The sequence below is a fragment of the Neoarius graeffei genome, chromosome 2 (assembly GCF_027579695.1).
Source record: "Neoarius graeffei isolate fNeoGra1 chromosome 2, fNeoGra1.pri, whole genome shotgun sequence".
NCBI lineage: Eukaryota > Metazoa > Chordata > Actinopteri > Siluriformes > Ariidae > Neoarius > Neoarius graeffei.
Window position 1 is genome coordinate 38528315 of NC_083570.1, and position 27019 is coordinate 38555333.

Genomic DNA, 27019 nt, shown 5'->3' on the forward strand with positions numbered 1-27019 from the left:
TGCTCTTTGTGTGGCTTATCAATGTTCTCCCCTAGTCCTAACTAATAGCTTCATGCAGATAAATGCTGTGCTTTGTTTTATTAGAGGTTTGCGGAAATAACGTTGACATGCACAGCTACTTCAAACAAGCCTCTGTGACCCTGCAGGAAATCATCAAACAGCCAGGAGTGTGGGACCCTTTTGTATGCAGTTGCATTGATGTGAGCTGACACATTACTAGCTTTGATTTGACTCAAAAATCTGTGTTAATTTCAATTTTGATTACTTAAATATTATGCTTATTTTTCTGACAGATGCTAGAATTCTACAATGATGATGAAGAAGCTCTACAGTTACTGCAAAACTATGCCTATGGCAAAGATTATCCATCAAACCCCAATGCTCATATTTACTTGTACAAACATCAGAAAAAACATAAAGCTTCACCAGCCCAACTTATTAGGACTCTAAAGGTATGGTGTACTAAAAATCACTATCTCTTGGTTCTGTGTGCTATGTATCAGCAGTGTATTAAACAACCTGGAACATGGAACCTTTTGTTTGAACCCACCCATTTTTTCAAGTTATCAAAAATATTGGAATATGCGATTAACAGGTGTTTCTTGTTGCCGAGGTTTGCCTTGTTAGATCAATTGATTTGTTTAAATGATTAAAGGAACAGTCCACCGTACTTCCATAATGAAATATGTTCTTCTCTGAATTGAGACGAGCTGATCCGTACCTCTCCGAGCTTTGTGCGACCTCCCAGTCAGTCAGACGCGCTGTTACTCCTGTTAGCAATGTAGCTAGGCTCAGCATGGCCAATGGTATTTTTGGGGGCTGTAGTTAGATGCGACCAAACTCTTCCGCGTTTTTCCTGTTTACATAGGTTTATATGACCAGTGACATGAAACAAAGTTCAGTTACACAGATTGAAACGTGGCGATTTTCTATGCTATGGAAAGTCCGCACTATAATGACAGGCATACTAACACCTTCTGCGCGCTTCGACAGCGCATTGATACCTTCACTCGGAGTTGTACCATTTTTTTTTTTTTTTAGACAGGGCGGACGGACCAGGGCATTCGCCCGCCTGGCCGTGCCCGACGAGGAGCGCTCTTGGCCGGCTTGGGAGGCAGACGGCAGCCCCTCCTGGAAGTGTGGTTTTACCATGGGCCTCATGCGGAAAAATGACAGTCCCAATTTTACCATGGGGCTCGAGTTGTACCATTTTTTTAGACAGGGCGGACGGACCAGGGCATTCGCCCGCCTGGCCGTACCCGAAGAGGAGTGAAGGTATCAATGCGCTGTCGAAGCGCGCAGAAGGTGTTAGTACGCCTGTCATTATAGTGCGGACTTTCCATAGCATAGAAAATCGCCACGTTTCAATTTGTGTAACTGAACTTTGTTTCATGTCACTGGTCATATAAACCTATGTAAACAGGAAAAACGCGGAAGAGTTTGGTCGCATCTAACTACAGCCCCAAAAAATACCATTGGCCATGCTGAGCCTAGCTACATTGCTAACAGGAGTAACAGCGCGTCTGACTGACTGGGAGATCGCGCAAAGCTCGGAGAGGTACGGATCAGCTCGTCTCAATTCAGAGAAGAACATATTTCATTATGGAAGTACGGTGGACTGTTCCTTTAATAGCTCTGAAGGTCTACTCTTGGTTTGAGCCCTGGGTTTTGCCTGTGAAAACTGCATTTGTTGTTAAAAAGGATAAACCAAGATGCAGACCAGAGAGCTGTCTATGGGAGAAAAGGAAGCCATGTTTAAGCTGAGAAGAGAGAGAAAATCAATCAGTGCCATTGTACAAGCATTGGGCAGAGCCAATACAACAACTTGGAATATCGTGAAAAAGAAAGAAACTACTGGTGTACTAACAGCCAGACACTGAACAGGATGGCCAAGGAAAACAACAGCAGTTGATGACATTGTAAGAGCTGTGAAGAAAAACCCAAAAACATACTCCAAACTGCACCACTGCATATGAATTATAATACTTTTAATGACCGTAAACACGTATTGTACCATAAACACTTGGATGTCCAGTTGGCAGTAGAGCAATGGAAGCACACACTCCAGCCAGTCTGTCATAGTATAGGAGAGGAGAAAAACTGTAGCGCCAACCGAAGTCACAAGCTGCACAGGATAGCTCCATGTGGTCTCAGCTCAGGCATCGACAAGTAAAAGTGACGCTGAAGTGACAATGTTGGATTTTTTTTTTTTTTAAATAATAAATACTTAGTCAGTTATTCCATGTGGGATGTCTCGGCATAGTGTAAACATGGTCTTAAACATGGCCCCTTGTGATTAAAAGGTGTGAAATTTAACTTTGTTTTTTAAGCACCCTGGTGAAAAAATAAATGTACTTTATTGTATTTAAAGTATATTCATATTTTCAATAGTATATTGAAAATGTACTTACACAAATTGTACTTTTTGTAAATATATAAAAAGTATACTAGCATCATGCTTTCACGCTAACACTTTTAACACACTTTAAAATAATTATACTATATTACACTTTATAGAAATATATTATACTAAAATATACTTTAAGTGAAAGTTATGTGTAATTTCTAAAGTGTACTAATTTTTAAGGTACTTATAATACAAAGTACTAATTAAGCATATATTAGTACATATAAAGTCATATACTTAAAGTATACAAAATATACTTTAAGTTCCACTTTAGCACATAAAAGTACACTAAATACACTTCAAGTTGCACTTTTCTACAATTTAATTACAATTAAAATATATTTAGTACAAAATTAGTTGTTCCAAAATAGCATGCCTCAAGTTAACTAATCATAAACACACTTGAAGTATATTGATTAGTGTGGCTTCAAGTACACAAAAGTATGCTAAATTTTAGTACACTTAGCACATTTATTTTTCACCAGGGCACTTCCAGACAAACTTATCATTGGTGTGCTTTGACCATGTATGGAGGAATTTCACCTGATGTCATCGCAACTGCGGATTTGTTTATGCGGCCATACTGCCTGGCAAGCTTTGTGTTTGCTAGCGACCGGCACAAGTGTACATAAGTGATTGTAAGCCCAATTCAGTAAACATCTACAGATAAACTTGTACAAGTTACACCTAAAAGAACAGTGCCAAAGACCTGTAGTGCTTTTGGATGTAATAACAGACATTGAGATAAGACTGGTTTAACCCAGAAAGATGAGAAAAATGGCGAGCTGCGGTTAAACAGGAAGACGGGATGCCAACAAAACATTTCCGTGTGTGTGGAGAACATTTTATATCAAGTTCGTGTGAAAGCTCTGTGCAGCGTTAAAATGTATATCTGGATGTGGGCTTTGGACGCAATATATTTTATTAGACCTAATGCATGGCTAAACTAGCAGCATCTTCATGTACTGATAATGTAAACTCGGCTAAACACCATAAAATATGCTAGATCTAGGCCCTGGCTTTATTATTATTATTATAAATCCACGTTTGAGCTTACCTTTGTCATAATAAGGTATTTTTCTTTATCAGGAATTTCCAATAACATTCCGGCACAAAACCTGCCTTGAAATATCGGTAGGCAGCTGTAATTTTTGTATGCCTTTAGCATCTCCGGTGTATTTAGAAATACTAAATAGTTCAGGATGTTGTAGTGTCAGAAATCCGGTAGATGGTTTGCCATATGCTTTTCAAGTGGAATAAATACATTTGTGGGTAAATTAAGAAGAGGAAGAAGCCTTTTATTTTTGTCACATTCCTCCTATGCATTTAACCACACACACGCACACTGTGTGCGCATTGGACAGAATAAATGAACATGTTTGTGGGTAAATTATATGGATCTGTCATGCCTGCATGTTTCAGCTTTTGGATGTAATGCGATCTGCTGGTATAAATAAATTTTTTTAAAATCGTTTCAGAGAGATTGCACTGACTGCAGTCATGTCGATTTTCTTCAGTACCTGTTGCGGCTATGGTTCTTTGTTTGCCCGGCAATATGGCGAACGTTGCATGATAAACAAAAATCCGTGACGTCAGTGAAAGTCCCCTATTATTATAGAAACTAGGTTGCCTTGATAACCAAAAGGTTTATTATGTAGTGGATGAAAATGTTTGGATTACATAAGAGTCTTTAATGCAAAGTGATTGATGGGATGTTTTTAAATTATGAAACCACCTGATGTTCTTTACAATTGCATAATAAAAACGCTTTTTGGTAGAGGGTTTAGAAAAATTTCATGTCGCTTGAGGATCCATATTTGTCTTAAATTGTTTCAGGTGCTGCACTCATTGGTTCCTAGTCATGAGTTGATGCTGGAATATTGCACTCTGTTGAGGAACTTGGGTAAATTTGAAACAATTGTCTTCTTCTTGTAACATTTTTAAACATCAGCTTATATTATGCATGGTAGTTGAGAACTGGTTTGGACTTGCTGCTTCTTCAGCAGCTAAGGGTATGTTTTAAATGCCTGACTGATGATGATATATCTTTATTCTGCTGCTTTTACAGGAGAGAAGAAAAATCTACAGCACGCTCTTAGTGTTGCTATGAATCTTCTAGAATACACCTGCTGGAAGACTGATGTAAACGCATGGACCTGTCTGCTAGAGATTCTCAAGTGCCTCAAAAAAAGGTAAGAGAAAATACTCAGCCAAATTTAATGAAAAATATATTAGTTGTGGGGGCGGCACGGTGGTGTAGTGGTTAGTGCTGTCGCCTCACAGCAAGAAGGCCCGGGTTTGAGCCCCGTGGCCGGCGAGGGCCTTTCTGTGTGGAGTTTGCATGTTCTCCCCGTGTCCGCGTGGGTTTCCTCCGGGTACTCCGGTTTCCCCCACAGTCCAAAGACATGCAGGTTAGGTTAACTGGTGACTCTAAATTGACCGTAGGTGTGAATGTGAGTGTGAATGGTTGTCTGTGTCTATGTGTCAGCCCTGTGATGACCTGGCGACTTGTCCAGGGTGTACCCCGCCTTTCGCCCGTAGTCAGCTGGGATAGGCTCCAGCTTGCCTGCGACCCTGTAGAACAGGATAAAGTGGCTAGAGATAATGAGATGAGATATTAGTTGTGGCATTTATTTGTATTAATAGTCGACCAAGAATAAAACAGGTATGTAGATACGGTGTAGTTTTTTTATTCCTCCTCTTAAAAGCAAAGAAATACAGTCAGCCCCACACTTTAAGAGCAGTTATTGTATAAAATAAGTATTACGCACAATACGCCTCATTTGTCAATCTTTTAGCAAAGTTGTATGTAAATGTTTGCAAAAGCTACTGTATACTGAAAGATAAATTTCCACCAGATTTGCAGAAGTTTCAGAAACACTGATTTTCTTCATACTTTTGTGCTGATGAATGGCAAGCACCCGTAAATTACCAGGTGCTTATGTGACCCGGCTGATTTTGCATTTGTTGACACCCACAGAAACATAAGTCAATGTTCATAGAACTGAAGTGGTCAGTAAATACCAAGAAAAAAAGACTTTTCTGAAGGTAGAAGTGAAAGATATTCTGACTCACATCTTTGCCAATAAAAATATGTTCTTGAACAGTGTAACAGCACCTAAAATGTTCAAAATCTGAAGCCAAATTTCAGAAAAGATGAATTGGATATGAATTGAGGTGAAAAGTATGCATGTAATGATTTTGTCATTACAAACATATTTGATTCACCATATGTTCATGTGTCCTCTGTCCCACAGTGTTTTTTTTTTTTTTTTAAATATATAAATTTTTATTACCAAAAAATCAAAGTCAAAGTCCTTCCCACGCCACGTGATGCATAGGGCGGCGTCGATCTCCGTTTCCGTAGCCCTCGGCCTTTCGCCTATTACATAGCTAGGGTTACAGTGGGGGGCTAGTCCTCTGGTAACCACGAGAGTTTGACTCCCCACTCTCATCTGTATTGCAGTGTGCCTTGCCAGACGGCAGTAGGTACCATTTTTATGATGGTCTTTGGTATGACCCGACCGTGAGTAGAACTCGTGATCTCCCGATCGAGAGGCAGACATGCTAACCACTAGGCCAACTCGCAGCGTTACCAAAAAAACCCCAACATTTATTTTCCTATTTTTTATCAACTTAAATATTCCTTTTGTTAAATTAATTTTTTTCTTAATTTTTTTTAATAACCAGCAATAATTATTTACTCACATTTGTAAAGGTCGGAGTAAATTATAATAGCCTAGTAACTAAAATCTCATCTCATCTCATTATCTCTAGCCGCTTTATCCTTCTACAGGGTCGCAGGCAAGCTGGAGCCTATCCCAGCTGACTACGGGCGAAAGGCGGGGTACACCCTGGACAAGTCGCCAGGTCATCACAGGGCTGACACATAGACACAGACAACCATTCACACTCACATTCACACCTATGGTCAATTTAGAGTCACCAGTTAACCTAACCTGCATGTCTTTGGACTGTGGGGGAAACCGGAGCACCCGGAGGAAACCCACGCGGACACGGGGAGAACATGCAAACTCCACACAGAAAGGCCCTCGCCGGCCCCGGGGCTCGAACCCAGGACCTTCTTGCTGTGAGGCGACAACGCTAACCACTACACCACCGTGCCGCCCTAGTAACTAAAATATTCATTTTATTAAAAATGAATAAAGTTCATAAGAAATAGGCTTTTTCTGAATAAACTTTTACGAACATTTGTACTGCCTCCATTTGCTTCTCTTTTCTTTAGAGTTCGCATGGGTTTCATTAAGGGCCGGCGCAAAATCTGGGTATGATCAGCCTGGCGTCGGTTATTTTTCAAAGTTCCTCAACCAACAATGCTAATTAGATTTCCTATTTTTCAACTTTTTCTTTCCTATGGTTATCAGTGGTTTTCACGTCCTTTTACACTTTTAACTTTGTGTACTCGCGGCAGATTTATGGCTTTGACCTTCAATCACGTCAGCTACACTGTATGAAAGCTTGATGCTGATTGGCTGCTCATCACAGCAACATTGGGGCTCCAGACAGCTCGCTTCTGATTCGCTGCAGCTCAAAATGAAGTTTTGCTGATGAGGAGCACGCAGGAGGCAGCACCGGCTTATGACCGACAGAGGACAGAAAATAGATAGAAAATAAAGTGACTTACTTGGCTGGGGTTTAAATATATTCTCCAGAGCACAGAGAATAAATTTATTAGTGATTACCAGAATGAACTGGTGTGTTATGAGAAACCCAGAACGATGCATGTGTGCCGTACTGAGCTAACTGTCCTAACGCTACACAGAACAGCGAGGACAAACGCCCACTTTGTGCCAGATAAACAGATTATAGTATGATCACACACTGTACTTTTCACTTAACAGCACGCTTTAAAACGCATTTACGGATATTGTTTACTGCAAGCAGCAGTAGCAGGAGCCTGCAGCAACGGCGGTCATGAAGTTTATAGCTCCGTTTATTACCTTGTTTACTGGCTTGTCTTGCTGCTTTAAATTACATACAGAACATGAAACTTAATATTTACCCGATTATGGATTGAATGTCACCTTGGCTCCAGAAGTGCCAAAGAAAAGGCGACCGGACCAGCCAACCATGTCCAGATTCTTTCAACCTTGTCCAGAGTCGCTCTGGATAACAGCGTCTGCTAAATGCCTGTAATGTAATCTGTGGGACGTTCTGTTCCTTTGGGTACATCAGTGTGTTCATGTCCCAAGAAATATCTGTGAACTCAGCACAGTTCTTGTGGAGGGATGGGCCAACATCCTCAATCAGTAATCTTATTCACTCTATGTGAAGGATATGCACTGTCTACATTTTCTTGCACATTGTTGATTTCATATACATGAATGTTAAATGTTTAAACCATAAGGACATTCAATGATCATAAATCTTAGGTGTTGCATATATTTTAGCAGTAAATAACAAAATGATGTACGAGTCATAAAAAAGGTTTGCATAAAAGTTGCTGTTTTGTTTAATATTTTATAAAACATTTAGCTTCTGGTTTGAAAATAATATTATTAGAATTAGTACATGGACCGTCATCATATTAGGGTTTTTTTTTTTAAACCAATCAGCATTCAGATTCCATATGATGATAAGCAATTAGAATTTGAATGAATAAATATCCTACTGCTCCAGAAGTTACTTTGATCTCATTTATTTGCATTAATTGTCGGTTTCACTTAAATATATGCACATCATACAGTAGCATGCCTAGCTAGCAGTACAGAGGAGGAAAGTATGTTTTATTTAAGCTGAGGCTAAAAAAAGCAAAACATACATGTTGCTTCTTTCAAACGACTGCTGATGTAACATGACTTAGTTTTATTTTTTCATTCTGTCTTTCATTGGTTATGAAATTATACATGTCCTGCATATACGAGTCCTGTTACTTGTAATATTTTGTATTTTCCATAGCACTTTGATTCAGTAGCAACTTGGCACATTGTGTCCATTATATATATATTTCTGTTTCCTTAGCGATCTTTGGAATCTCATAAAAGAAGAGTGGGGAAGAAGAAGAGACCTCTGGTTGAAAATGCATTATAAAACCTTCCACGGCAGGATGGATCTGAAAAAGAACACAAAACTCATTTATGTCAAAATCAAAGTCCTTCAACTCTTTGGCGTATATAGTAAGTGTGATCACTTTTTTTTTTTAATTGGACTCATTAGTAGAGCAATACATCAGCTATAAATGTTGACTTAAGTGGTGCTGTGTTAGAGTAACTGGCTCATATTATTATTCACAGATTCATTCATTCATTCATTCATTCATTCCTTTTCCTTTCAATTTTCCTGCTGGTCAGTCAAATTTCCTGAGAAGATCAGTCCAGACTTCTGTATCCCCAGCCACAGATTCCAGCTCCTTCTGGGAGATCCCAAGGCATTTCCAAGCCAATTATGAGATGTAATCTCCCCCAGGTCTGCCTCTGGGTCTCCATCTAGTGAGACAGATCTGATACAGCTATACTAGGACATGACCAGGGGGTATCTTTATAAGGTGACCAAACCACCTCGACTGGCTCCTCTTAATTTGGAAGAGCTCCAGCTCCTTGGCTGTACAAGATTGTTGAGATCCTTGTCCTATCACGAAGAGTAATCTCGGAATCATACTACATGACTTCTGCCAGTTTTTGACAATTTCGTCGTGGCCAACACATTTCCAGAATTGGGTCCAAGTATTAGTGTTGAGAACAATAAGCGGGCCTTGTAGTATGACATAATAAATAACGGTGATATGGCATCTCCGACGAAAATTCTGGCATGTTAATTTTTTTTTTGTATTTTCTTGCCTAGTTTGACGACTCCTACAACATGTTCCTTGATGGGCATGATTGATAATTTCTTAACCCTCCTCCCTGATGACACGCAAGGACATGAATGATAATTGGTCAGAGTCAAGCTTGTAGTGTTGCCAGTCTCCCAACCAAGACATAGCAAGAATTTGACACTATATTTACCTAATCTGACATGGTAACCTGGTGAAAGACAAAAATATTGTGTAGTCTGAACCCTGCATAAGTCCTGCAACCCTCCTGCACAACCTCACTTCCGCTGATTGTTTATGAATATTCTTTCCGTCATCACCCACAGCTCATGATCATAGGTGAGGATAAGGATCGTGATATGGAATCATCGTATTTCTACATCGGCTATGTTTTGAACACTATTGTACTTTACTGCCATCTACTGAGTTTTTAGATGTATAGCATTGTTTAGTGCAGATTTCCATTAAGGCCAAATGCCGTATTTCATGACATTAGCGGGGCGGTACGGTAGTGCAGTGGTTAGCGCTGTCACCTCACAGCCAGAAGGTTCTGGGTTCAAACCTCACAGCCAAACTTCCATGTGGAGTTTGCATGTTTTCCCTGTGTCTGTGTGGGTTTTCTCTGGGTGTTCTGGTTTCCCCCACCATCCAAAGACATGCGGTTAAGTTAACTGGCTACTCTAAATTGTGCAATTGTGTGTGAATGGTTGGGTGGGAATGGCTCCGTTTTCTCAACGTCCACCTTGGGTATCTCTCCTGAGCTAGCTAACAAATCTGCAGTCAACTACAGCTGACATACGAGAAGACGATTACATTAGTGAAAGTGAACTGAAATTTGGGGATCTACTTCAAAAATTAATAGGTTCTTCCTTGGCCCATGTTTCACTTTTCCACCAGGTTTCATAGAAATTGGGTTGGTAGGTTTTGCGCAGACAAACAAACTGCACTGAAAAACCTCTGTTTTGGCCATGAGAGGGATGGCATATTCTCCCCGTCAGCTCATGCAGAAGTGGGTGAATAGCGCTTTTCTGTGAATGTGTCTCAGTGGAATGAGATGGCCCTCCCCAGCTGGTAGCCATCGTATGATGGGGTCTCTACCCCAGTTATGTCTATTACCCTGTCCACATTAGGGATTTTATACCGATACGAAACTACTTTCGTACCGCAACACCTGTCCACACTAGCAACTATACCGGTACTGTAGCGGTATAACTGTATCGGTACGAAACCCACAAATGTATGGGTTTCATACCGGTACAGTATCGGTACTGTAGCGCTTCGCGTAGTGTGGACAGATGAAGCGGCTCTGTATCGATACAAATATAATGCGCATGCGCAAAGTCACACACCTCAATCGATGTCTTCGCTGAATAAAATAGTGAAGAATGGAGATTCGTTTGTTTCTTTCTCAACTGCCTCGCGCGTTTTATACGATTCGACTGAATAAATGACCACCAGAAATACAGACTGTACACTGACAACAAAAAGCACACGCACGTTGTTTCATCCGTACGGAAGCCGAGAGAGGCCCTTCATATAATCCTTTTTTTAATTCACCTTGTTATCCCGAGATAACGACATAATTAATTCAGGATCTCGAGAAAACAACACAGCTAATTTGAGATCTCGAGAAAACAAAACCGTTATTTCGAGATCTCGAGAAAACAAAACAATTATTTCATGATCTCGAGTAAACAGCTGAGAAATGGTTCATTCAGGTGTGCCAAGAGACTTGTGATATGCTGACTTTGGGGCTATTTCTCACTCTGTATAGACGCCACTTTGGTCATTAGAATGTCTGGAATAATCGATCACCTAATAAGGCAATATTTTGATCAGGGGTTGACACAGGGAGAGATTGCATTAAGTCTTTTAATAAGGGATAATTTCAAAATTATTCCGCGGCACCTCTGCAGAAGACTGGCCCGGCTTCGCCTCTACCGATGGAGATACAGTGATCCAGCTGGGATCACGGAATAATTGTTTTTTCTCGACATCTCGAAATAACGGATGCCATATATTCTCGGAAGGAAGTTACTCGTTAACCACGGAAACATTTCGCGCACGTGCATTTCAACTACCGTGAAAGAAAACCGCAAACATTTCTCGCTAGTGTGGACAGATGCACTAAACTGTACCGGTATACTTTGTATCGATACAGTTATACCACTTTCGTACTGGTATAAGTGTGAACACAGCATATAACTAGTGGGAGGCAATTGGCCAAGAGAAGGGGAATTTGGGGAAAATCCCCACCCAAGAAAGCTTTGTTTTTTGAAAATTAATAAATAAATAAAACCTAAAACAATAAAATAGTGACCCTGTATGTTACTTTAAAAAAAAAAAAAAACTTATATTTTAATATTTGCTTGATTTCATGAAGGCTCCCGGTAATTCTAGGGGGCACTGTGTACATACTGTATATATCTGATTGTAACATACTATTTCTCATTTCAGACAGCCGTTACAATGTGATATACTATCAAGAAAAGAAGAAGAAAAGGACTCAAGCATAGCACACATTGTTTTGAAGGTAAGAGGTAAAATATTCTGAAAGTACCCTGCAGGAAAATCTTGTATAGCTAGATTTTATGGCATTTCCTGTTTGTGTGTTATTGATTTGTACTGTTGTACATGGACACGGGGGTGTTTTGCAGGTTTTATATTCCAAAATCGTTTTGCAAAAAAAAAAATTCCCAACTGTTTGCCAGTTTGCCTTACTGATTAAACAGTATGTTTAAAGTGTTTTTATTTTATGAGATGTATGTATTATATTGAACAATTATTCGCTGACTGTGAAGTGAATATCGGTGAATAATAACAGAGATGAAGTCGAGGTTGTTGTTCACCGATATTCACTGAGCCTGAGGCGGATAATCATTTTAGTATAAATACACAGATGATTAGTTATAAAAAAATTTTTTTAAATTATTTAAAACAGGGGTTTTCAAAGTGTGGGAGAGTCAGCCCCCCCTCGGAGAGCAAATAAACAACAGCGCCCCCCTTACAATTTTTGTTGTTGCTATACTTAATGTTCCATTCGTATTTAAAAAAAAATGGTTGTTGTACACATTATTTTTTTTCTTTTTCACATTTTAAACATCTGTGCTTTTTAAAACATTTTGTTTTACACATTTTAAACATCTCATAGCATCGTTAGCTAGCACCTCTTGGCAGACAACACACTGTGGCAGTGGAGCATCTTCAGATCCAGTCCATGAAAATCCAAACTTTAAATAATCGTGGTCATACTTCCTTCTTTTTCCAGTCCCCCAGGATTCCGCGGGCCTTTTTTGTGATTGTTGCGGGCTAAAATGTCTGTTGCGGGGGGTTTCCAAAAAAATTGCGATGAAAGTTGCGGTGTTTAGGTTTTTGTTGCGATTACATTGCGGGAGGAAGTGAAAGTTGCGAGAAATTGTTGCGATTTTCTCTTTTTGTGATTAAAATTGAGTGATATGTTAAATATTAAGTTATTACTGAAAAACTATTGATTAAAAAAACAAAGACACTGAGAAATGGTCCTATAAATAACTTTACCAATATAAAAGATTACCAGGACTACAAAAATGCAGAAAAATAGGCTTTACTTATCCAAATGCACCTGTTGGTTCAAAAGTTAAAGTGCATAGAACCTCACAGCACAACATGAAGTTACCTTAAAATATAATATAAATGCCTCAGCTTTCATGTAAGAAAAAAAAACTATTAATACTAGTACTGTGTGCAGGCAGTCTCTCCTGAAGACTAAATTAAACAATAATTATAAACTAATAAAATAAATGGCTCAGGCTTCATAGAAGAAAAAAAAAACAATTGGAACAGAATCTCACAGTATGATGCTGAAGCTGCCTAAACAATGGAAAATAAAATACCATTTTGGCAAAAATGTTGTCATCCATTAATTTCTTGTATTAAGTAAAAAAAAAAATAAAGTGCACACAGTCCTTCACTGTAAACATAACACACTTTCAGTAACAGAATTTAAGCCTACATAAACACTGACTCGCACATCATGCAATGTTGCCAGATACTGCTGACGTTTTCCAGTCCAAAATATATTCAAAACCCGCCAAAATGCACTTGAAACCGCCAATCTGGCAACACTGCGCGCATGCTGCTTCTCTTGAACATAGAGATCCGGAAGTAAGGCGGAAGGTAGTTTGTCGATGTCACCTCAAGACAACGCCAACGATTGGTCAAATTTGCGGGAAAGTTGCGGTGATTGGATATAATTGCAACACTGCCCTGAATTCGTGGGGATTGGTTGAATTTGCGCTGAAGTTGCAAATCGCAACATCCTGGAGGCTCTGTTTTTTTGCTTGGCTGTCTCCTCACTCCCTGTAGCTTTAGGTACTAAAAATTGATCCATTTTGTCTCTCACGTTGCGCCCCCCCTGAAGAACTCTGGCGCCCCACACTTTGAAAAGCCCTGATTTAAAACTTCAAAAGCGGCATACAAATATACTAACAGTGCATGCAGACTTATCTATGCCAAGTCACATAAAATACTTTGTTTTGAAATAGATCAAATAAATCACAATTCCACCTTACATTTTGAATAGTTTTAGACCAAACTTCGTAGCATCTTTAGTGCTTTTAGGAACAGTATTTTCTTTCATAATTTGTAATTCTTCCTCACTTACGATGACAAAGTGATTGGCCGCCATTTTGCTGAGTCGCTCGATGTGATTATTGAGAAATACTCTGAATTTCTCAACCAATCAGTGCACGGGATTTTCTATAATCACCTGCGTATTTCAGAAGGCACATCTTAAAGGGATCCTCCAGTGGATTTATTCTCAAACTTACTTTAAGTAAAAGTAGTCGCAGATTTTTAAAAATCAAGCTTCAGAGACCAAATACTGTTCGAGAAAAATGAATTTTCTTTAAAATGCCACATGGGCTTGACATATGCGATGACGTCATGTAGTGGTCACTTGGAGCAACTCAGCTGTTTATATTTTCTGTTTACATCATAGTTTTGCTAGTTTTTTGCAACTATTTTACCGAATTTGAGTTTTTAAATAAGTATGCCTCATTGTGTAGCATAGAAAATGCCACAATGGTGCTAAAAAGAAGCACAAGCTGGAACTAGACTGTATTTCCACAGAGAAAATGGCAAGTGTGCTTGATCAGCTGGAACAGAAACTGGATCAGACATGAGACTTTGCGCTATAAATCTTTTTTACATGATCTACATGGTGCTGGTTCTGGGTAGATTGAGAGAGAGAGTGAGTGTGTGTGGGGGGGGGCAAAGTGTGTGTGTAGTGTGTGTCTCTGCACACTTTAAAATCTCAGTTTAAAATGGTTCAACTCGCAGCACAGCATGACACTTTGTACTCTAAAATATTTTTTTACATGAGCTACAGCTGGTTCCAGGTAAATTGAGAGTGTGCCATGATTTAAAACAGATTTTAGAGTGCGAGGTGCGCAGTGTGACATAACACTAAGTTTTTCTCCCGAAATGCCATTCGTTTGAATGGGGAGAAATGAATGGAAGTGAACGGGGGGGGAAGAGACAAGTGCGGGAAAGAAAGGAAGAGACAAGTGCGGGTCAGAACCGATTGCATGTATGTGTCGGGGGAGTTTGCCTGAGGCATCACATAAAGTTTGGTGAGTCTCTGATGACGCATGTCCAAGCAGGACAGTTCGATTTGTGGGTCCTATTCATTCTCTATGGGGGAAAAAACGAGAGAAAAATTACAAGAATGAGAGAACAAGTGAGTCAATCCAAAAGCTGTATACAAGCGCACTACACTGGTTCAGGCTGTACGTGTCAGAGTTGGAACGGTGTTTATCTTTGGGTTGGGTGGTTTTTTTTTTTTTTTTTTATATAAAGACAAAGACTTTTCATTTTACAAGTCTCTTCGCTATGTAGCTTACAGACAATTCACTTGGTGGACTCATGGCTACTTCGGGGAATAAGAGTAAAGAGAGTTATTAGTGTGGTTGCTAAGCACAAAGCAGCGTGAAGCACACTATTGTTCTTAAGTTTACTTTATATTATCTCATCTCATCTCATTATCTCTAGCCACTTTATCCTGTTCTGCAGGGTCGCAGGCAAGCTGGAGCCTATCCCAGCTGACTACAGGCGAAAGGCGGGGTACACCCTGGACAAGTCGCCAGGTCATCACAGGGCATTATTATTATTATTCACCCATTTTTGCACCATTACTCCTCCTACAGCTTTTGAGATAGCAACACTGTTCCAACTCTGACACATCTGGACTGAACCATGCCACACACATTCTCTGATAATCTACCCAGCACCATGTAGATCATGTAAAAAAAAATTTTAGAGTGCAAAGTGTCATGTCGCACTGCGAATTGAGCCATTTTAAACCGAGATTTGAGCGCGCAGGCACACACACTCTACACACACTTTGTCTCACACTCTCTCTCTCTCTTAATCTACCCAGAGCCAGCACCATGTAGATCATGTAAAAAAAGATTTATAGCGCAAGGTCTCATATTTAATCCAGTTTCTGTCAGTGACACTCTGTTCCAGCTGATCAAGTACACTTGGCATTTTCTCTGTGGACACACAATCCAGTTCCAGCTTGTGCTTTCTTTTTAGCATCATTGTTGTGCTACACAACGAGGCATACTTATTTAAAAACTGAAATTCGGTAAAATAGTTGCAAAACTACGATGTAAACAGAAAATATAAACAGCTGAGTTGCTCCAAGTGACCACTGCATGACGTCATCGCATATGTCAAGCCCATGTGGCATTTTAAAGAAAATTCATTTTTCTCAAACACTATTTGGTCTCCGAAAATGAAAAGTTTGATTTTTAAAATCTGTGACTACTTTTACTTAAAAAAAGTTTGAGAATAAATCCGCTGGAATAAATGCTTTAAGAATGTTGACTCTTAGAGTTATGCCAATGAGTCATTTACTCAAAACAACCTGTGGATGCTGTACTCCATACTACTGAAACAGTAAACACTGTATACTGTATGTAGTATGTTAAAGCAGGGGTTCCAGAAAGGACAGACACAGTGAGGATGATGCCAGGGACCCTCAGCACACAGGGGATGGCCTCGGGTGTAGCTGTTTAGTGTTGCAATCAAATTTGTATTGCAAAGGCAAAAATAGCTTAAGGATCAGCTTAAGTTTTGTTAATCAAACCCTTTTTTAATCTTTGTTAAAAATGTGGGTTTTTTTGTTCTGTTTCACTATGTTAATGTTGTTTAGCACTGAATAAACACTTCAAGTATGTGCTAACCTTTCTGTAAATCTCCACTTTTTAGTCATTCTACAGATTAGCCACTGCGGATTTACAAGAACCGTTATATCTAAACATGTTTTCAAATAAATCATTAAATCTTGCAAGTAGGCATGTAATGATTCACCCAATTCACAATTAGATTCAGTTTACAATGTTAGTCACGATTCGATTTTCCCCACAATATTTTTGAAAAAAAAAATGAAATGAAGAAAATCTTGTTACCAAATAATGCAATATTTATTGTCCTATTCTTTATTAACTTTATCCCTTTTGCTAAATTTAAAAACAACTTTTGTTTCATTTTTTGAATAAGTAACTATTATTTATCCACATTTGTAAAGGTTGGAGCAAAATATAATAGCCTGTTAACTAAAATATTCTTTTTTATTAAAAATGTAATAGTTAATTACAAATAGGCCTTCTCTTAATAAACTTTTATGAACGTTTGTGCTGCCTCCATGTGCTTCTCTTTTCTTTAACTTTCAGCAGTCTGTAAAAAGAGAGCTCCGATTTCTTGTTAAATCTGTTTGTACAGTCAGTCACACAACAGCTCTTTCCCATTTTAGATTTTTTTTTTTTTGTGCATTTTCATGGCATTAGAGCTGTTACACTTCTGCCTAGGGTGAAGTCATGTGCATTCCTGCTATTGTATGTTATTGCACCCTCTACTGTCTAAACAATGCAATTACAGCTGGAAAAAACTAAGATTACGCCACCTGATGGTAATCATGATTTCATTTTTATTTCATTGATTTTGAATCATCATAAATTTGTATCGTGATTTATTGTAGGCAATATATTGTTACGTGCCTACTTGCAAGGTTTCCCTTTGTTTCCACATTGGTGCAGACTGCGGGTTGAGGAACATGATTGATTGTTCTGTCCTGATCATATTGTTACTGAAAGAGACCAAAGTAATTTTTTCTTTTTTTTTTCTTTAGGAACAACAGAAAAGTGCAGGTTGCTGTCCTTCTGAAAAATTGTCCTGCAGTCAGTTTTTTGACTCCTGGGTCTCTGCTTCCTATAAATGAAGATACAGTGATTTTGCTCTGCAGCCATCGAGTATTGCTTGTGTTTCATGGTAAAACCGAACACTGAGACTGTAAAAAGGTGAAACCATGGATATTGACTTCGGAGTTGGGTGCCTTATATGGAAACACATATTACATATGATCTAAACTTGTTCCATTACAAATTCAACCATAAAGGTGTTTTATATTTGTATGTTTGATATAGTTAATAAAATATCATTTGGACATATAAAACCACAACTTTTTTTTTTTTTTTTTTTAAATAAATATATGCACACTGATTCAGGTAATGGCTGCTCCAGTGTACAAACCTTTTGGAGGTCATGCAAGATTGCTAGGTCTGTTACCATAACAGCTAACAACATAACTAAAACAGATGGTTTGTGTTTTAAAAACACCTCATAAAGGCCATATTTAAATTCATTGTTCTGGAGAAGAGAACAGACCTTATCAAACAGTATTATGAAGAGCAAGGAGCTATCCAAACAAGTCTGTGAGGAAAACATTGTGCAGAAGTGTCAATCAGGCTTGGGTTACTGTCTGGGTGGGGTTTTGAACTCTCTCTTCATGTTTGCATGGGTTTTCTCCGGTTTCCTCTCACTGTCCTTACAGCATTCATGTACGCATATTGGCTACGCTGGTGTGAGTGAATGTGTGCGCTGCAATGAACTTATCTTATCTGGTCCTATCTTGAGTGAATTCTACCACCTTGTGCCCAGTGACCCTGCAAACCTAATTAGGGCAAAGCAGCCATTGAAGATGAATGAATCCTTTAAAAGGTACTTCTTAGTGAAAAGACAAACACTGCTCTAGGTGGCTATCTGGTGTCCATAAAAACATCTGAAACAAGTGTTGCCAGGCAAAACAAACCTCACCCGGCAGCACTTATTTTATACCTATATGTTGATAATGGTAATATTTCTCAATCATTCAGCTGTCAGGTTATAGTCCTATGAAAATCCATGACCTTGAGTTTGACATTTCAAAGTTATTCAAGGTCAAAGGTCATGGTACCAAATGAAAGCCCATATGGCACTTCCTATAAGTTGATGATGGTAAACATCTGTCTACCATCAACCGTTTTCAAGTTACAGCCCTCTGAAGATCCGTGACCTTGAGTTTGACCTTTTAAGGTCAAAGATCATGGTGCCAAATGAAAGGCAATATGGGAGTTCTTATATGCTCATAATAGTAAACATTTTGTCTATCGGCAACCATTTTTGAGTTATAATGGAAAATGTTATTTTGACCGAAAAGTTGACCTTTCCGGTGACCTTGTTCTTCACCTTGACCCGATTACCCCCAAAATTTAATCAGGTAATCTATGGACCATTGCCCACCTACCCTGAAAACTTGACTTCAATCGGTGCAACTGTCTAGATGCTAGATTGTTAACAAACACACACGCACAGACAAACAAACAAAGTCAAAGGTCATGGTGCCAAATGAAAGCCCATATATGACTTCCTGTATGTTGATAATGATAAACATCTCTCGATCTCTAACTGTTTTCGAGCTATAATGGAAAATATGCAAATTTTAGCAATGACTTTTTGACCCCCAACCACTAAGCAAACTATGAGAGATACCCCATCATGTAGCATATCAATGGAAGCAGAATTGAAAGATGAACATTTTGGAATTGGTTTGAAGTAAATATGATGAATATGAAGGAAGATATCGTGAAAAACTATTTTGACCTTTTTGGTAACCTTGTATCCAATGTACCCAAAAAAACCAAACCAAAACAAAGAAACCCCATCGAAAACAATACCTCGCCCCCTGGTGGACTCTGTCCTGGGCAAGGTAACTAGCATTTTCTCTGCTCTCAGATGCACACCGACCATCTTATGGGGGGTGTGATTATTAGCTCATGAGCTGAAAACGGTTGTTTTGGAGCAGGGAAATGTCAGCAGGGCAGTGGGTCTTATGGTAAACTTCCTGTTTAAAACAACAGTGAGCAATCCCACTCATTGTATGTGACAACTAATATATGCTTAGATCCTCACTGTTTGTTTCTTGTTTAAATATTTTTTTACACTTATTTACATTTACAAGAGATTCATGGCCTTATATTGCCGTGTCCTTTGGGGATGTCCTTTTATATGTATTTCATATTATTACATTTTGCCTTATTTCGTCAATGAAAAGGAAGACAGAAACATTGCATTCAACTCGATCAGAAATGATTTCTGAACAAATTATACCATAACACATTACTGCTTTTTGAAAAATGTTTATCTTGTAGAGCATACAAAGGCTAACTTCATGACTTTCAGACATCAGCATTATTTGTTTCCTCCAGAACAGACATGGCATCAGCGTATTTGAGAATGTGATTGATAATAGATGTGAATAGTGAATAATAAATATTGGCACGATATGCCGAGTTTGGGGTGGCACGGTGGTGTAGTGGTTAGCGCTGTCGCCTCACAGCAAGAAGGTCCGGGTTCGAGCCCCGTGGCCGGCGAGGGCCTTTCTGTGTGGAGTTTGCATGTTCTCCCCGTGTCCGCGTGGGTTTCCTCCGGGTGCTCCGGTTTCCCCCACAGTCCAAAGACATGCAGGTTAGGTTAACTGGTGACTCTAAATTGACCGTAGGTGTGAATGGTTGTCTGTGTCTATGTGTCAGCCCTGTGATGACCTGGCGACTTGTCCAGGGTGTACCCTGCCTTTCGCCCGTAGTCAGCTGGGATAGGCTCCAGCTTGCCTGCGACCCTGTAGAAGGATAAAGCGGCTAGAGATAATGAGGTGAGATGCCGAGTTTGGAATTTGTCTGAGTGTATGAAAATATTTCATGTGTTTTATATTTAATCAGTTAGGTCAATGAGTTGATGTCATAGTGTCCTACCATCAACGCCTATGCTCTAATGCACAGATTTGTAATTCTCACATTTACATTTTGGTGAGAAGAAGAATGCTATACCAGAACTTCTGCTGGATGCTATTAGCTTGGTAGACAAAAAAAAAAAAACCCTGATAAATTAATAAGACAATGAATCCGAGGCGGCACAGTGGTGTAGTGGTTAGCGCTGTCGCCTCACAGCAAGAAGGTCCGGATTCAAGGTGCGGGTTCGAGCCCCGTGGCCGGCGAAGGCCTTTCTGTGCGGAGTTTGCATGTTCTCCCTGTGTCCGCGTGGGTTTGCTCCGGTTTCCCCCACAGTCCAAAGACGTGCAGGTTTGGTTAACTGGTGACTCTAAATTGACCGTAGGTGTGAATGGTTGTCTGTGTCTATGTGTCAGCCCTGTGATGACCTGGCGACTTGTCCAGGGTGTACCCCGCCTTTCGCCCGTAGTCAGCTGGGATAGGCTCCAGCTTGCCTGCGACCCCGTAGAACAGGATAAAGCGGCTAGAGATGAGATGAATCCATAGCAAATATAGCATTTTTCCGAAAGGAATATTTTATTCATACAAAAGAAACCATCTCATCTCATTATCTGTAGCTGCTTTATCCTGTCCTACAGGGTCGCAGGCAAGCTGGAGCCTATCCCAGCTGACTACGGGCGAAAGGCGGGGTACACCCTGGACAAGTCGCCAGGTCATCACAGGGCTGACACATAGACACACAACCATTCACACTCACACCTACAGTCAATTTAGAGCCACCAGTTAACCTAACCTGCATGTCTTTGGACTGTGGGGGAAACTGGAGCACCCGGAGGAAACCCACGCGGACACGGGGAGAACATGCAAACTCCGCACAGAAAGGCCCTCACCGGCCACGGGGCTTGAACCCGGACCTTCTTGCTGTGAGGCAACAGCGCTAACCACTACACCACCGTGCCGCCCGGCACATGTATTATTATTATTATTATTTTTTGGGGGGGGGATCTTGGTTATTTCCTTATAAATTTTGTATTCCCAATAAGATAAAAGAGCTTTGTTTCAAAGGTCTAAATAAAGTGTACAATTATAATTCCATTGTTTAATCTTTTATGGATTTGTCTGACTTGTACATATGCTGAATTAGAAATAGAAGGTGAACCAGATCTGTTTTATTAATGCGAAAATCTTATTTCACTCTGGAAAGTCCTTTCGCTTTAAGATATTTGGCTATTTCTCCATATTCATACACATGTGATTAACTTTTTTTTTTTTTTTTAATTCTTATTACCAAATATTTCATACAGAAGAATAAACGAAGAGTAAACTGCTCCTAAATTTAAAGTGTCAAGTAGAAATTGATTAAATAGGCCTACTTAAGTCTCTGAAACGCATTAATAACAATAACCTCTAACAATAACAGATTTGAAATATCATTACTTTTTTTTTTCATGTAACACTTCTTTGAAGACTTTTCAGTGGGAGGTTTCTGACAGAAATGGAGCCTGATGTTGTCGTCTTTTGCTGTTGTAGCCTATTCAGCTTGAGGATAGATGTGTTGTGCATGCCGAGATATACTTTTCTGCTCACCACGGTTGCAACAAGTGATTTGATGATTTAAGTTACTATAGGCTTCCTGGGTGGCAGCTTGAACCAATCTGGCCATTTTCCTCTGACTGCTCTTATCAACCACGCGTTTGCGCCCACTCCAGTGTTTTTTTTTGTTTGTTTTTTGTACCATTCTGTGTAAACTCTAGAGACTGTTGTGTGTGAGAAAATCCAAGGAGATTGGCAGTTTCTGAAATATTCAAACCAGTCCATCTGGTATCAACAACCATGTCATGATCAAAGTGACAGCGATCGATTTTTTTCCCCATTCTGATGTTTGATATGAGCATCATTAATTGAGGCTAAAGATTTTACGCATGGTGCTGCTGCCACATGTTTGGCTGGTTAAATAACTGCATGTATGTGCAGGTGTAGACTACAGATGTTTCTAACAGAGTGGAACGTGAGTGTATTATATGTGACCAAAAATGCTTTCACGCACAGATGTCTGTCTCCCAGTAGACCTGATCAGTTTTGTTCAGTTAAACTGTGTGCCAGTGATAATTTATATATGCATGCCCATACAGATCTTTTCTTCTCTTCTTTGTTTTGAATGCGTTGTCCATATCACCGTGTGCTTCCATACCCGGGACGCTGAGTAAGCACTGCTCCCTGATCAGGCCTCTAAAAGCTGACTTTACATTCGTCCAGCCTCCTCCTCCTCCTCCTCCTCCTTGTTTTGTTTTTTGTATTCTCCTGGGCTGGTTTTGCTACATAGCCAGTAGAACTACGATTACTGGATCAATGAGCAAATCTATTGGCTCGATCTGGTGCCACTCTGAAATGAGACTCCTCACAGAGCAAAGCAGAAAGTGAAAATGCTCAGAAGAAGAGCTCTGTGAATGATCTGAGGAGTGGATTAGGAGCTTCATAAGGGTCTTTAAATATCAGCAAGGACCCTTCTGTCTTTATAAACACACCAGAGGTAAGTTGCATGGTGGTGCTGGTGTACTGTTTCCGTGTGGTTTTCGGCTGGTGTGTATTCAGAGCCACTCACTGCCTGTTTTCAGAGAAGTGTGTGTTTGAGTTGGGGCTTTCAGAACTGGCAAATGTGTAAAAGCCCAGGAAACCGTGCATCATGATAAATCAGATTTGTGTGTGTGTGTATATGTCTGTGTGACAGAGAGAGAGAAGAGTGAGCGAGGTCGGATGCAGGACGTATCTGTATATCTCATTCTCAGCACGTCCTCATGCCGAGTTTCAGCGAGAGGCTCTGTGCTATTTTTAAACGTGTCCGCAGCCTGAATAGTTCATAAAAACAAGGATATACACTCACTGACCACTTTAATAGGAACACCCATACCTAATCATTCATGCATGCAGTTATCCAACCAGCCATTCATATTCCACGTGGCAGCAGTGTAATCCATAAAATCATGCAGATAGCTACAGTTCAAGAGCTTCAGTTAATGTTCACATCAAACATCGGGAGGGGGGATGTGATCTCTACTGTCCAGTTTGGTGAGTTTGTGCCCACTCTAGGCTTGGATCCCTTTTCTTGGCTGACAGGAACACCACCTGATGTGATCTTCTGTTGTAGCTTATCCACCTCAAGGCTCCATATGTTCACATTACACATCAGAATGGCAGAAAGTCTGATCTCGGTGACTTTAACTGTGGCAGTTGATTCCAGACTATTTCAGAAACTGCTGATCTGAGATTTTCATGCAAGCCTCTGGAATTCAAAGAATGATGCAGAAAATGGAAAATATCCAGTGAGCGGCAGTACTATAGTTGGTAACGCCTTGATGATGAGCGAGGTAAGAGGAAACTGTTTTGAGTTGACAGGAGAGGAGTTTTTCTGTCTTGTTCTTCTGTGAGTGTATCAGGGCAATGCAGTCAGCCAATTATAGATGAACTCCAACTGGTATAGGTACATACAAAATTATGAACATTACAGCTTTATCATTCTCTCTCTCTCTCTCTCTCTCTCTCTCTCTCTCTCTCTCTCTCTCTTTCTAGGCATTAACATTTACTTGAGGCACAATTTGAAATTGCAAGCTAAAAAATGATTAATGGAAACATGATTTTTAAAAACTCTGATCCCACAAAAAAGTATACACTCTCACAACGTGTTTTTTCAGTGTAGTTGCAGGTTTCAGATTAATTAGGTTGGGTAAACGAAATAAGTTGTTTATGCATCTCTACTTCCATGTGATTTATATAACAAGGTATTCTTGAAATTTTATCAAGATTTGTTGTATTTATGATTGCATTGCCACTTGAATTGAATTACCACTTATTGTCTAGACATAACTGTATTGTGTATTTATGTATTGTATCGTTACTATGATGCACTATCATTGGGCATTAAATTAAAGGTGCTGACTACGAAGTCATCTGAAATTTTAAATTTTTTTTATTGTACATGGTATTTTCTTGTGTCTCACAAGAACAATATCATGCAGACAAGATGTGATCATTTTAATGTGCTGAGGGTCGCTTTCCTCCATTTTGGGACCATTTTCTGACATCTTTATATAAACAGTATGGCCCTAAGGAAACCGCTTGAATGCAATGAGCTTTTTCTTTTTTTTCCTCTCTTTTTTTGTTTTTGAATGCAAGGAGCTTTAACTAATTAGCATAATTATGGAACTGCATCACACCAAGATGGCAATGTGTGGAAAACATTATGCAGATTAAAAATTTTAGATTATACCAGCAGATCATGTTACATCCAAAAGCTGAAACATGCAGGCATCACAGCGCCATATAGTTTACCCACAAATCAATCTATCTTTTCATTCAGCCAGCCAACTTCTCTCTCTCTCTGTGTGTGTGTGTACTCATGTGTTCACAGATTCAGATGGTTTAAATGCAGAGGAGGAATTTTGCTGTGCTTGAGTACGTGTGACAAAAATAAAGGCGGCTTCTAAATTTGCGCACAAATGTGTTTATTCCGGGTGGTGTAGTGGTTAGCACTGTCGCCTCACAGCAAGAAGGTCCTGGGTTTGAGCCCAGCAGCCGACGAGGGCCTTTCTGTGTGGAGTTTGCATGTTCTCCCCGTGTCTGCGTGGGTTTCCTCTGGGTGCTCTGGTTTCCCCCCACAGTCCAAAGACATGCAGGTTAGGTGAATTGGTGGCTCTAAATTGACCGTAGGTGTGAATGTGGGTGTGAATGGTTGTTTGTCTCTGTGTCAGCCCTGTGATGACCTGGCGACTTGTCCAGGGTGTACCCCGCCTTTCGCCCGTAGTCAGCTGGGATAGGCTCCAGCTTGCCTGCGATCCTGTAGAAGGTTAAAGCGGCTAGAGATAATGAGATGAGATGAAATTGACCGTAGGTGTGAATGTGAGTGTGAATGGTTGTTTGTCTCTGTGTCAGCCCTGTGATGACCTGGTGATTTGTCCAGGGTGTACTTCACCTCTTGCCCATAGTTAGCTGGGATAGGCTCCAGCTTGCCTGCGACCCTGCACAGGATAAGCAGCTACAGATAATGGATGGATGTATTTATACCGTTTGAAAAGTATTTGGCAAATACTGGATTTGGGACATTGACATCCTGAACTATTTAGTCTCTGGGACTTCTAAATACACTGGAGATACTAAAGGCACACAAAAGTACAGATGCCTATCAATGTTTCAAGGCAGGTTTTGTGCATGCAGGAATGTTATGGGAAATTCCAGATAAAGAAAAATACCTTATTATGATAAAGGTAAGCTCAAACGTGGACTTCTAATACATAGTAATAAACAAGTCATGGCTTAGATCAAACATATTTTATGGTGTTTAGCCGAGTCTACATTATGAGTACATAAGAAACATGCTGCTACTCGAGCCAAACATTAGATCTACGTAATAAAATATACGTCCAAAGCCCACATCCAGATATACAATTTAACGTTACACAGAGCTTTCACACTAACCTGATATAAAATGTTCTCCACACACATGAATGCTTTGTTGGCATCCAGTCTTCCTGTTTAATTGCAGCTCACCATTTTTCTCATCTTTCTGGGTTCGCCAGGAAGTGGTGAAAAGTTAAACCAGGCTTATCTCCACGTCTGTTATTACATCCAAAAGCACTACAGGTCTCTGGCATTGTTCTTTTAGATGTAACTTCTCCAAGTTTTTCTGTAGATGTACTGAATAGGGCTTACAGTCACTCATGTACACTTGTGCAGGTCGTTGTCAAACACAAGGCTTAGCCGGATAAACAAATCCGCCGTTACAATGACATCACATGAAAGGCCCCTAGAATTCCATACTCACTACCGTGGAGATGAGCCCATGCATTCTAAGGCTAAGATAGTTAAGCGCTAGATAGAATGATTTAGTTATCTGTCCAGAAAAAATGACATCATCTAATCTTGCTCTATCTTGCAGTTGCACTCACTAGGCAGGCTTTCCTTTCCTTTTCTGCTGGCTTTTCTGCTGGCTGGAGTGCGGAGTCCACCATGTTTGCCCACACCGACTTGTTTTGGTGAAAGTAGGTCAAACGCCCCACAGTGGTCACGTAATATTGCTGCTCGCTTGCTTCGGCAATTTTTGGAATTGTAAATTGCGGGACGCGTTTTATCTCGGCAAAACAGTGACAAATAGGGTACATGGTGTGTATAGCATTGTAACATCTCGAAACTCCAACAGCAATAGAAATAGAACATTTTGCCCAAAATTCAACTTTGCAGTCAGCACCTTTAACAACACTATACAGATTTTGTCTCATTACCCTAGGCCCCTTCCCCCTGGGCTCAAATGTCAAAGTCTACCCATGTGTGGTGAGTAGAAAAGTATGTCAGAATGCATTACATATGAAACCTTGAGGTGGATGGGCTACAGCAGCAGAAGACCACATCTGGTGTCACTCCTGTCAACCAAGAACAGGGATCTGAGGCTAGAATGGGTACAGGCTTACCCAAACTGGATAGTTGATGATTCAGGGAATGTTTTTCCAAAGATTGCAGAGATCACATTTTTCCCCATTATGATGTTTGATATGCACATTAACTGAAGTTCTTTACTTGTATCTGCATTATTTCATGCATTGTGCTGTTGCCACATGATTTGGCTAAGTGGATAACTGCATGAATGATCAGCTGTACTGATGTTCCTATTAAAGTGGTCAGTGAGTGCATACATCTGAACACAAGGATTTCACCTAGGCTATAGTGGAGCTGTACCCAATGGAATTGTTCTCAGAGGAGTGAATA

General features: G+C 39.9%; 2 protein-coding genes across 10 annotated transcripts in view; both read left to right on the top strand.

Annotated features, from left to right (window-relative positions):
- Window positions 1-17682, top strand: part of taf1a (TATA box binding protein (TBP)-associated factor, RNA polymerase I, A) — a 48341-nt gene extending 30659 nt beyond the window's left edge. For all 5 annotated transcript variants that reach the window (XM_060914165.1, XM_060914168.1, XM_060914169.1 and 2 more), the window contains 7 exons: window positions 85-200; window positions 294-452; window positions 4244-4310; window positions 4476-4599; window positions 8390-8544; window positions 11637-11712; window positions 17353-17682. In XM_060914165.1, coding sequence (XP_060770148.1) covers window positions 85-200; window positions 294-452; window positions 4244-4310; window positions 4476-4599; window positions 8390-8544; window positions 11637-11695 — 680 coding nt within the window. In that variant the 3' untranslated portion in view covers window positions 11696-11712; window positions 17353-17682. The remainder of the gene's footprint in view (window positions 1-84; window positions 201-293; window positions 453-4243; window positions 4311-4475; window positions 4600-8389; window positions 8545-11636; window positions 11713-17352) is intronic.
- A 4926-nt stretch (window positions 17683-22608) lies between these two features.
- Window positions 22609-27019, top strand: part of dusp10 (dual specificity phosphatase 10) — a 32553-nt gene continuing 28142 nt past the window's right edge. For 3 of the 5 annotated variants that reach the window (XM_060914174.1, XM_060914171.1, XM_060914175.1), the window contains exon 1: window positions 22609-22796. The gene's annotated coding sequence lies outside the window, so the exon portion shown is untranslated. Of the gene's footprint in view, window positions 22797-23208; window positions 23632-26723; window positions 26931-27019 lie in introns of those variants that run through there. The other 2 variants (XM_060914172.1, XM_060914173.1) reach the window with 2 other exon arrangements.